This window comes from Archocentrus centrarchus, chromosome 3 (assembly GCF_007364275.1).
Source record: "Archocentrus centrarchus isolate MPI-CPG fArcCen1 chromosome 3, fArcCen1, whole genome shotgun sequence".
Classification (NCBI taxonomy): domain Eukaryota; kingdom Metazoa; phylum Chordata; class Actinopteri; order Cichliformes; family Cichlidae; genus Archocentrus; species Archocentrus centrarchus.
The window spans coordinates 4,489,599-4,502,721 of record NC_044348.1 but is presented as its reverse complement, the minus strand read 5'-3'; the positions used below and the strand labels follow the sequence as shown (position 1 = coordinate 4,502,721).

At 38.9% G+C, this 13,123-nt stretch overlaps 1 protein-coding gene across 3 annotated transcripts in view; it reads right to left on the bottom strand.

The window, feature by feature from the left end:
* The window catches only part of luzp2 (leucine zipper protein 2), a 148,630-nt gene that overhangs the window by 70,424 nt on the left and 65,083 nt on the right, over window positions 1–13,123 (bottom strand). For 2 of the 3 annotated variants that reach the window (XM_030726331.1, XM_030726332.1), the window contains exons 2-3: window positions 6,711–6,828; window positions 591–661 (exon numbers count right to left, since the gene is read on the bottom strand). In XM_030726331.1, the coding sequence (XP_030582191.1) occupies window positions 591–661; window positions 6,711–6,828 (189 nt within the window). Of the gene's footprint in view, window positions 1–590; window positions 662–1,223; window positions 1,228–6,710; window positions 6,829–13,123 lie in introns of those variants that run through there. The other variant, XM_030726333.1, reaches the window with a different exon arrangement.

Sequence of the window (13,123 nt, the reverse complement as noted above, 5' to 3'; positions counted from 1 at the left end):
ACTACAAAGTTTAGCTTCCACAATGACATGTAACAGAATCTGAAGATGTCACTAGATGATGAAGACTGAAAAGTGGTGTAATCTTGGATATGCTACTGCTGCGTGAATACTGAACTGCTAGTTGGTGGAATGTGTCCGTATTACTTTTTAAGGAATTTGTGATTGCTGTTTGAATCCAGTTTGAATCAAAACATGACTTGGATTCCTCCATTAGCTGACACAGATTTCATCCAAATGACTGTGGCAGTGGTAAATGGCTACAGATAATCAATGGATCCTGGCCACCCTTTTATTGTATAATATATCTTCATGAAAAGCTCCTCCTAAATTTAAACTTTTCCTTATTAATCATTTATTTTAAATAAAAAATATAAAACAAAATGTACTTATCTTGTTCATCATAATACCAATAAGCAATTTGAGAGAGGTTCACAAATATACCAACTACATACCAGAAGACATGATTTGATTAATCATCATGCATTTTTACTGATGGTTATTACTTCCTAACCTACTTTTTGGTGGTATTTGTGAGCTGCACAGGACTGTTGGTAACTCATGTCTAAGTCATGCATGATGCCCCACTTTACCTCTGTTTGTGGCTGAGCTCCAAAATCCTCTGCACATCTTTCTTGGCTACTGAGTCATCATTTTTCAGTGACTGAAAGAAAACAGAGACACTGTGTTTTTGCAGGAAAGGCACAGTTTTTATGGTAGCTGAAAAACTTCAGAATGAAAATGACTTAACAGCACCACCAACACAAAATGGAAACAAATAAAGAGAACACACACTCCTTCAACTGTAAAAGGAGTGTGTATACATTTACTGTTTGGTGTGACATTTACTCTACAGTAAACATTACAGAATGTTGCTAGCTTTTCACAGTTCCCTCAAGCTCCTGAGGTGGGTGTTATAAAATGATGCAGCAGATGTAAAATGTCGAGGCACCCCATCCCTCCTCCCAAATTATATGGCTTTTAACAATCTGCTGATGAATGTCCTAATGAGGGTACATGCAGACGTACAGATTGGGTTCTACTGGTGCCTCAGCACCTGCCTGATGGGTAATTATGAATTAGTCAGGTCTTTGATTGCCCTCCAAGATATTTTTATTTGTTACGAACTGAACAGAAATTTACAATGTTGTAAGAAAATGTGGACTCCAAGGGAGAGATAGTTTATCTTTACTTGTTATTATCTGTAACAATTAACACCACATTACCATAATGCCTGCAACAAGCTCCTCCCCAGCTGCTGACTTAATTTCATGTTAACCTATGTTGACGATGAAGAATAAGAACAGCTTCTGTTTACAAGAGACAATGTATATGCACTCAAGTAAATACCATCCATCCATCCATTCTCTTACACTTATTCTGTTCAGGGTCACGGAGGGGCTGGAGCCTATCCCAGTTGTCACAGGGCAAGAGGTGGGGTACACTCTGGACAGGTCGCCAGCCTGCCACAGGGCTAACACTGAGAGACAGACAACCATTCACACTTATAGGCAATTTAGAATCACCAATAAACCTAACCCCAGTGACTGCATGTGTTTGCACTGTGGGAGGAAACTGGAGTACCCAGAGAAAACACACGCAAACACAGGGAGAACATAAAGGGCCCGGGCCAAGGTGGATTCGAACCTAGACCTTCTAGCTGTGAGGCTAACCACCACTGTGCTGCCCAAGTAAATAGACTAATACTATCCATTTAGAATGGTGAATCTCTGAGTGATTTTTATCATTGTATGCATGTTGCATGTCAAAGAGACATTAACTGAATAGACACATTTAGGCTCCCCCTCACATAATTTTCACAAAAAAAAAAAATTGAATATAAATGATAATATAGCTTTAGCTGTGCCTTTTACAAGCCTTCACTGTTATCTAAAACAGCTTTATTGTTGAAAAAAGAGAAATTTTACAGGCTGGCTGCACTTCCAGTTTAACAGCTCACACAGATATTCTGGCCATTTTCCAAAGCATATCACACATTAAGAGATGGATGTAAGTTTCCATTCACTGCATGCAATTCAAGGTACAGTAATAATAATCCATATTATTTTTATTCAAATTTTGTTTTGTTTGTATTTATTTTAACTGCATGATTATATTATATTCTGTCAAAATCAAATGAAAATTTGTTCATGGATCATCTAAAAGATTGTCTTGACTTTTACATCTATGTGTAATTATATGATTGCACACTCACTAGCCACTTCATTAGGTACACTTTTTGAACTGCTTGTTAAAGGTATTCCGTTAAGGCATGTAGACATGTTCACGATGATCTGCCAAAGTTTAAACTGAGTCTCAGAATGAGGAAGAAAGATGATTTAAGTGAGAGTGAATGTTGCATGGTTGTTAGCACCAGGCGGGCTGGTCACAGTATTTCAGAAACTGCTGATCTACTGAAGATTTCCCGCACAACCATCTCTGGAGTTTACAAAGAATGGTCATAAAAAGAGAAAATATCCAGTGAGGGGCAGTTCTCCTGCCACTAATAAAGTGGCTGGTGAGTGTATACAGTGCAATGAAAAATTATTTTCCCCCTTCCTAATTTGTTTTGTTTTTGCATATTTGTCACACCTACTTTTGTTTTTATTGGATGGTTTGGATTTTAATATTATGTTAGATAACCTGAGTAAATATAAAATGCAGTTTTTCAATGACGATTTCATTTATTATGGGAAAAAAAGCAATGAAAACCTACCTGACCCTGTATGAAAAAGTAATTGTCCTCTTGTTAAATCATGAACTGTAATTGTAATTTGTAATTTTTTTTTTTTTTTTTAGGAAAGCTGAGTTCAATTTCATTAGCACACCCAGGCCTGATTACTGACAGACCTGAAATAATTTAAATAGAACCTGTCTGACAAAGTGAAGTAGACTAAAAGATTTCAAAGAGCAACACAACATGCCACGAGCTAAAGAAACAGCTGTGAAACAGTCAGTGACATCTATCAGTCTGGAAAGGGTTACAAATCCATTTTGAAGGCTTTGGGACTCCAGTGAACCACAGAGAGAGCCGTTATCCACAAATGGAGAAAACTTGGACCTTCCCAGGAGTGACCGGCCTACCAAAATGATCCCAAGAGCGCATCAACAACTCATCCAGGCGCTAACAAAAGAACCCAGAACAACATCTAAAGAACTGCAGGCCTCACTTGTCTCAGTGTTCATGATTCAACAATAACAAAGAAACTGGGCAAAAACTGTATTCATGGGAGAGTTTCAAGGTGAAAACCACGGCTTTTGGACTGATGAGCAAAAGACAAACCTTTAGGAAGGTTTGAATCCCGTTACATCTGATATAAAAGTAACACAGCATTTCATAAAAAGGACCTCATCCCAACAGTCAAACATGGTGGTGGTAATTTGATGATTTGGGGCTTGCTGCTTCATCCTTAAGGAGAAAGTCCAGCCATTGCAATTCTTGCTGCTAAGGGTGGCATGACCAGTTATTAGGTTTAGGGGCAGTTATTTTTTCACATTGGGCCGGGAAGGTTTGAATAACTTCTTTTATTTATTTAATTAAATTGTTTAAAAACTGAATTTTGTATTAACTCAGGTTTGATAATCTGAAACATGGACTGTAAGTGTGAGAAATATGCAGGTGGGGGGGCAAATACTTTTTCTGCACTGTATGAAAAAGACAGTAATATATTATACTCATATTTTGATTTGGGGAGAAAAAGAATTGCAAGTATTCAAAAATCAACTGTATAAAACAAACAACAATTAAAATCACTGACAGGTCCAGTTTGTGCTGCAGCTACAAAATGGATCTACATTCTGTTAAATGTGCAAATCCTCTCAGGTTATGTGGTCTTGACATTGAATTTAAATAACAAAGCAGCTAAATAAAGCCCACCGTTAACTGCTTCTCAACATCCCTGGAGCTGCAGCAAAGACTAAAGTCCCCATCACAGTAAGTTTAATTATTAGGGTTGCTGAAATGCACCTAGAGGGCAACTCATTCCACTTCTAAACACTTCACATGGTCCACCATTTTTTTTTTCAAGAAACTTTAAAAGATTTATCCTGTTGACTTGATTCTCTTTTAAATGTTGATGATGTTTTCGCCCCCTGAAGAATAGACTTTTTCCACTACACACAAATTCAAATCTAACGCAACCTCTGCCCTGCCCAGCATGCTGGCACATGGCCCACAGCGAAGATGGATGCCAACCTAGCTAGCCTGGAGTGAATAGACTTCAAAGCCTGCCCCAGGGAATGGTGGTAGACAGACTCCATGATCTTTTTCCAGACACACGGGACATCTCTCACAAACACGCACCACTGGTGGAATACTGTGCATATAATTTGTTTGACTATTGATTTCCTGACAATTCCAGTGGATGACAAATTGGCTGAAAAAGCTGAAAAACACTGCTGCACAGAGGAAACTATCACTCAGACTGCAACTTTATGAGTGCTGGATAGAAAAAGAAGAGCATCTGGTTCCCAAGACCGAACCGTCCAAGTGGGAGGCATGTTTTGTAAGACTGCTGTTACATATACTAATGCAACTGAAAAATACTAAGTGATTAAAATATCTGAATTTATAACTGGATTTTTTTTTTCCTTATTACTGCCAGGAGCCATAATGAAGTTGACCTAAGCCGCCTGGTGAGAAGAGTTGTGCAGTATCCAGCACTGTGATAATTGTGTTTGTGAAATTCTCACAGCATTATAATATCTACAGCTTAATAAGGTACATGATAAAAATGTTCAAGACTGTTATTTGGCAGAACCAATTGATACCCCACTTTTTGACAAGCAAAATAATCCTCAAATCAGTCAAACTTGTCTTATGAGCACATTTTTTTTTTTACTTCATGCAAACCACCCTCACTGCAGGAGTAGTGATATATACACATAGTCACTGAGCTTCTAATCCCTGTGTGTGTGTGTGTGTGTGTATATATTAGGGCTGCATAAAACGATTATTTTAGTAATCGAGTATTCTATCGATTATTCCAGCGATTAATCGAGTAATCGGATAAGAAATACTTTTTTTTATTAACAGTTTATCTGCATATTTTAACTTCCGTAATGCAGTTTCTCGCCATGTGAACAAACAGCGGTGAATGGAGCAGCTACAAAGTTCTCTTTTCTTCACCTTAACACTTGCTGATCAGGTGCTTGATGAAGGACCTCCAGCTGTTTCACAGATTTAATGGTGGTTACTAAAAGAAAAAGCTGCTGTTTTGGACGCTGGAAAAACGTTTCCTTTTTCACTACTTGAGCTCACCGTCACAGCTTCGCCTCTTTGCGCTTGCGCAGTTAAAACCGCTGCCTGCTATGAGTGTTTTGAAAAACTAGTGGCTGCGGGAGCCATGGCGCATGTGTGAGTAATGGTGTAATGCTTTGTATTCACAAGCATTCTCGAAAATACGTTTCTACTGCAGGTCTATATTTAGTCACTAATAAGGGATTAAAGTATAAAAAATATTTTGAAGGAGCCCCTCGGTCCTGGGGGGCGGGCCTTCCGGTACCGAACCATCGCTAGTGCTAATGGCCCGCGCTCGCTAGCAAACCAGTTCTGGTAGCTACAGCTAAAGTAAAGACAAAAATAGCAGCTGAAATTCTCAGCGAGCACAACACACACAGACACACAGAGAGCAGTGGAGGCGTGGAAATGCATGTCAGCGACAGTTGCCACCCGTCCCGTAAAGTACGGAACACGGCATGTTACGGAGCCGTATTCCAGGGAGTCCCGTAACATGCGGGGTTCTGTATTTTACGAGACAGGTGGCAACTCTAGTGATGATCCACTCTGTGTTAAATGAAATCCATCGCAGCGACGGAGAGCTTTTTTTAGAATGTGTGCTTGTGTATACGTGAGTGATTCACACTCCAGTCCAGTAGGTGGCGGTAATGCAGTTCTATGTTGGTTTGCCAGCCCCCAATAAACCCACAAAAAAACGTCATCACTAATGCTGCTAATGCTAGTGAGGAGCGCTGCTTACACCGAGACAGCTGAGCGCGGCAGAGTTTAAACGAAGCATCGACACAGTAAATTTGTGTCGATAAATTTTTAGAATCGATTTAATCGAGTTAATCGATGAATCGTTGCAGCCCTAGTATATATATATATATATATATATCTTCCACTTATCCTGTTCAGGGTCATGTGGGGGCTGCAGCCTATCCCAGCTGACACAAGGCGAGAGGCAGGTGACCTGTACACCCTGTACAGGTCACCAGCCTGTCACAGGGCCAACACAGAGAGACAGACAACCATTCGCACTCACATTCACACCTATGGGCAATATAGAGTGACCAGTTAACCTAACCCCACTAACTGCATGTCTTTGGAACCCACACAGACACGGGGAGAACATGTAAACTCCACACAGCAAGAGGTCCGGGCCAAGGTGGAATCAAACCCAGACCTTCATTCTAGCTGTGAGGCAGCAGTGCTAGCCACCACACCACCGTGCTACATTCCCATTAGTCAGCAGTAACAGTAACACATTACGCATGTGACAATGGGTGGGCTTGTTGACTTGAAAAACATTTCAACATTAATATTTAATAACAGCTTTACAGAACATTCATTAAAGATATGTGAGAGGAATCATGAGCTCCAGTCTTCAAATGGCTGAAAACAGGGATTAGAAAATTATTGTACCTGTGGCCCAAAACTCAGAGCCAAATAAACTTTCAAACACTGCAAAGAGAGAAACAGCAAAAATTTCAACCTGGAGGTTGCCTTTTATGCTGTCCAGTTCCTTTGAAGTCTTGGAGAGCTGGTGCAGGATGCTGCTTCGTTCAGTGAAGACTTCCTTTAGCTTCTTTTCCAGCCCATCGTAGCTTTGTCTGTTGAGAGAATGAAAGAATGAAATTTCACTATTAAATGTCCGTCACTAGCTGAGAAAATTCACTCTTTATTGGCACCCTTGGGAGAATGAGGTGTTTTAAAACCAGATTAAGAGCACCATCGTTAAAGCTAAAGGGTAGAGCAATAGGAGAGAAAACTAATATCTACTCAGCACAGTCCCTGGATGAATAAAAGGGAAAGATACAAAAAAAAAAAAAATCTTCTCTTCCTTTCAATCAACCAATTTAGTGAATGCTCGTTTTACAGAGATATCTTTTGACCAGAGGTATAACCCCGCATTTCCATTTAAATATTCATGTAGTCCATCCAATTATTAAAGGAAAAGTTCTGCAGGGCACATTTGTCAAATCCTGTTTTTCTCATTGCAAAAGTCAACTCTGCTGAATGGCACTGCAGAGGCGTTCTTGTCATTTATTACTGAGCTTCCGGAGAGGCAAATATTACTTCACAGCATGTTTGCATGAACTATAGCCCTAATAAAGATAATATTTTTCATTCTTAATGACATACTAGAATCCCCACTGAGAGATGTACTGAGTAGCAGGGCACAAAAAAGTGATTAAGGGGCCATGGTGAGCAGATACAAAAGCAATGATAGCTCAGGAGTTGACTAAGATATGATGTGTTACATTTTGCTTTTGGTAGCTAAAGATGATAACTTAATTTCCGTCTTACTCCCTTAATTGAGTTAAAAGAGTTGAGATTTACTGCACGTTCACTTCTACTGTTGGAAGACAATCTAATAAGAGAAGATCTATTTTTCATTTAATGTAACATCCTTGTTTACTGACTCAAGGACAGAGCCAACTCTTCCAGGAGGTGTTAGAAATTAAGCATATCTGAATGTAGTTACCCTGCAAATAAAAGAGCCCAGAGGCTCTGAATTTTCCCTAAAGCCTGCAAATTTGATTACTTTGATGACCCCTTGAGTTTAATTGGAATGGTTTAATAAGCAGTCACAAAATAGCCCATCCACCATACCCCTCTACACTTTGCGTATGACATCACTGAATCTTAATAATGGTGCTGAATAAATGTATCAAGCCATGACCCACTGTGCGATGATCAGTTGCCCTGTTTTAATTTGTAACTAGAAAAATAGAGAAAAAAAAGTTGTCATGTCCTGGGCCGTTGGCCCAGCGTTTTGTGTTAGTTTATTTCCTGAGTGTGTCCTCCCAGTAGGTTGATGTCTTGTGTTTCCTAGTGTTGTGATATGTCTGCGTCTCTGTCCTTAGTCTGTGCCTGTTCCCCGTGTTTAGTCAGTATGTTCCTTGGTTTGTCACTTCCTGTTTATTTTGACAATCTGGTTTTCCTGTGCTTTGTGTTCAGCTTTGCTTCCCCTGTGTAATTAGTTTCATTTGCCTCACCGGTTGTTCCCTGCTGTTTCCTCTTGCCCTGATTACCCAGTGTGTATTTAAGCCCTCAGTTTCCATGTGTTCCTTGTCGCGTCGTTGACGTTGTGTGCCCGTGTGTTCCTGTGTTCCCTGTGCCTGCCCTCCGTCTCCCTTCCGAGGTTTTTTTGGTATTTGTGTTCCCCCCTTACCTGAATAAACGCCCTTTTAAGTTATGTTTACCTCTGGAGTCCTGCGTTTTTGCCCTTCCTCGCCCGTTTCCTCCCCGTCCATGACAAAAGTGTTTTACCAAATTTCTTCTCTGAAATTTTTCAAAGATGAGTCACAATTACAAGCTTTTTGAAGCAAGGGAGGAAATTTCCCAGGGAGTCCCCCCACACACATAATACTAATATCTATTTCTTTGGGGTCAGCATAACAACAGTGTGGGCTGTCTGAAATACTCCTCCATGCTTACCAGCTAGATAAGTCAAGTTATGTAGCAGCAGCAGCAGTAATGGTTCCTTGCACCCTGACAGAAGTGAGTGATTTCATATCAGATTGACATAATGTGTCAGCATAATCTCAGAGTTTTGGCACATGCACATAACATGCTTGATTTATTGGTGTAAATGATCCCCATCTGTATATCTGCATTTTTACAGCATAATTTAAGAATTTCTGACAAATTATTTTGTGGAGACCCCAAGATCATGGACCCCACTTTCCTGAACTTGATTCCAACAGCATCAAAACAATGAATGAGGAAAAAATGTATTTGCCCTTGTAAACACGTAATTTTAGGAGATTAGGAAGTAAAACCAAGTTTAAAATCTGACCCTATAGAGAAAAAAGAAAGCATCAAACACAAGATATTTTCTTTTTCCACAATTTAAAAGATCAAAACGATATCCACACTTACTTTTTTACGTAATCAGAAACACTAGATGACAGCAATAGCTTCAAGCAAAGCATATGCACTTAATGTAGATGAATAATTTGTTGCTTAATATTTGCTAGTAGCCACAAAATTTCTCACTTATCTTTCTCTCTTTACATGAATCACGCTAACAGAATCTGGCTGACCATCCCTCTCTTGCCAAGCTCAGAGAAAAATAGAAAATTGCTCGCGGATAGAGCCGAGCGCTGCTGCAATATTTTGTATCCATGGCTGTGTTTCAATTCAGGCCATCTTCCAAAAAACCCTCCGCACCCCATGTCATAGATCTCAGGCGCAGATCACACACAATAACGCATAAATCACTAATAGAAAAGCAACACCTGGGAAATAAATAAATAACATGGCATACTGAATCCCACACATGACTTGCTACCATATGGCAGTGGCAGGAAATTTATTACAGGTTCAAGCAACAGAGGGAAGATAGGGTGAGAGAGTCCTCCCTGTCTGCCATATTATTCATTACCCAATGGAACAGACCCTTGGGTAGCTGTGAAATGAATAAGACCCATAATTTGAGGCCCATTGACGCAGAAACATGTATATTACAAGCTTCTGAGATGAAGTCTGAATTTTTTTTCTTCTCAATCTACTATAAAGTGCTCATTACAGAAAACAAATGGTAACAGCTGCATGATTGTACCATGACCTCCCAAGAGTTCAGTGTTCTAGCAGGCTTCTATCAGACAAAGATGCCCCTTTTTTGCAATTCAGTGACGTTAATGACGATAATGACGAGCAGAACACTTGACAAAAAAAGGCTTATGGTCAGAAATGGCACCACCAGGCACACGGCCATAAAAGCCGTGGTGTTTAATAATGAAATCTTTCTTTCCAGGCATCTGCAGATTGAAATCAGTCTTTGGCTGTCTTTATGAAACTCATCAAACTCCTGAGATTGCGTGGGAGGCATCGTTTATAGGATCTGATTATTGAGGACAAATATTTCTTTGCCCTTGGAGTCACAGCAGGTCTCTGAGTTATATGAGGTTGATCCTGCAGTGTGAAAAAGAACTCCGGAGGCTAAAGGAGACAACACTGAACATTACAGTCAACATTCAAGCAACGGCTCAATAAAGGAATCCAAGGTTGTGTCTGGCTCTCATACATGGAGCTACAGGAGCTCATAGCCCACTGTTGACAAGAGATGGATTATGAATATTTTTAGATTCAACTAAAGCAATGGGAACAAATGGTGTGTTTTTGTGACAGGCTGTTTGTAACAAAGTGCCTAAAGATACATTTTAAAATTAGTTCTTTGCTTAGTTGTCATGTGTAGACACAAAACTGCTTTATCCCTTGAGTTAGGTGCTTAAATGACTCATAGGTCAACATTAGGTGCCTTAATAAACAAACAAGCATATACCTTATTCTGAAAATGGTCAGGTACAAGGACTGGACTGAAAAAGAGTGAAAAAGTAGCCAATGTCCAAAGACAAACTTTAAAAGAACCTTCAGAAAGCCTGGAGAACTTTAAAAATGCAAGAAATTCTGAAGAAATTTACTCCTTGGGAGGAAAATATAAAAAAATGAAGGGTGGCTCAAGGCTCTTACACATTACTGTATATAATTAACGTAGCCATAGTGCTATAGTGCTAAGACTTGATTGTAATACTCAGTGCAATCATACAGAGGATATTTCCCACCATTGTCTGCTTAAAGATTAGCAGCATTATTGGAAAACACAAAAATAAATACATTAAATAAACCAAATGAATAAATAAAGTCTCCCTCTTACCAACATAAATCCAGCTATTTATGGAAAATTTGTAGGAAGGAGTCAACAGTTCAGACAAGGACAAATTAAAGAATCCCTCTAGGCTGAGTGTCTTTGGAGGTTTCGTTACCAGCAGACTTTTTAACACCCACTCACAGCTGAATCGGGGCTCTGTCAGTCGTTCATTTCACCTGTCAACTATGCAGATAATTTGGTGACCAAAATAATACTCAGCCAAAAGCATTTTTATTTATTTATTTTTTGTTGGAAAAAAAAAGTTCCTTTACAACCAGAGACTTAACTTTTCTTATTTTTATTTCCACCCACTCCCCCCCTCAACATACATCAAAACTACCCTATGGCCCACTTACTGTCTTGCTATGGTTAGTAAACACTACAGTATGTAATCTTTCATGACACTCAACACATGATGACATGTTTATAATGCCTAATAGCTAATTTAATCCAATACGGCTTGACAGGATAAATTCAGGTCAAAAAGGTTTCCTAAACTCTTTTTCACCTTGAAGTTTACTCTAAAACTGCTGCTGGGATGCCTCACGGCGTTTTTCTACCCAGGTGTTGTTTGCTGTCCCCTGCAACCTGGTCTGTCAATTGATGTGTCAGAGCAATGTGATACAGCACCCAGACAGAAAACATAATTACCCATCAGGTGTGACAGCAATCTTGATGCGATAAGTTGGCTTATTTGCAAGGCGCTCATTTGTCAGCAAGCAATCATAATTACTGAATGTGCATGAACATAGTCAACATTGCTAATGCAAAATGTTCAATATTGGATTTAACTTCTGTGTGGATGAGTTTAAAAGAACGTGGGGACACCAGAGCAGACATCAGAAAAGATCTAAAATGCTGTGTTTGCTTTTTCAGCATAAAAATATAAGGTTAGCTAACAGCACTTGGAGGGCTAAAGTTGAATAGTAAGATATCATAACTGTATACATAAAAACTGTAACATGTAATGTTACATCAAGATCTGATTAAAGTGGATATAAAAGATTGAGTCTGCATTCATCAGTGACCATTGCTTCTGGTTCTTGGACTAGAAAATGAAACTACATGCCAAACAGAGAGAGGCATGCCAGCATGCTAATACACCATGCCATGTCTCTGATTGCACCGAACTTAAATAATTAATATTTTAGAAAGCCACCACAGAAACCAATAGCTAGCATAAAAGGAGTTTATTTGCTGTCATGCAGATTATGGGCAGACAGCCGTTTATGTGGTACTACCAATTTCAGGCTGGATTAATTGTGCCATTAGAAGGGGGGTAAATAAATAGTTTTAATAAGGGGGACAGCCAAGGGCCTGTCAGCAAATTAATATATTCCTCTAACAGAGCATGACCACCATCCAACATCTGCAACAAAAGTCAGTCATGTTTACCAACTGCTGTATAAACAATGCAGACAGCAAGTAATATTAATTGCATGCATGTCTGGGACGTCTGACACTAAATCTGTGTTAACTGTTTAGTTGGGGGGAGGAGGTCAAATAATTTGTGACGAGGAAGCTAATTTTTGCTTTGTCAGGAAAGGACAATGCAACCCAGAGACCTCAATCATCTCAACATTTCAGAACATAAAGCGGTGCATGCAGTACTCCACAGTAAATAGTAGATATCTTGTTACATTAACAAATATCTAAATAGTTTTTATTTGATTTTGTGTGTTTTATTTGGTTGTGTGCATTTTCATATATTGCTGATAACATTTTTATGGCAACTTCTGTGGTTTTGACAGCAACAATCAAATTAATTGATGTCCCCTTCGTATTATTTTTCTCTATCTGTCCTTTTTCGTTCTTTTTTGTTTTACAGGGTTCTCTGCATCTTTCTGAAGGTTTTTTTTTTTTTTTTATTACTTGCTATGCAATTTAATGCCTTCTTCAACAGTGTATATAGAATATTAATGAAAACCTAGAATTAATAACCATATCAGCAGATTGTTCACTAAGCACTATTATTTTTATTAGTACTTTTCACACAGCAAGTTCTACTAACATTATTAGTTAATAATTAACAACAATGCATGTCCAGGTCCACATCATTAATAATGTTCGACCTGTTTTCTGTATTGTTTAAGGCTTTTTAAGTTGACATTCAGATACCATGTAAGTTTAACAGGTGTTCAGTGAATAAATAAATCAATGAATTCTTTAGTAAAAATAGTTTGGAACAATGCCATCGTTCTTGATGAAGCTGAGTAGCAAGACAGTACTGTTCTGAATTAGTAGAATAA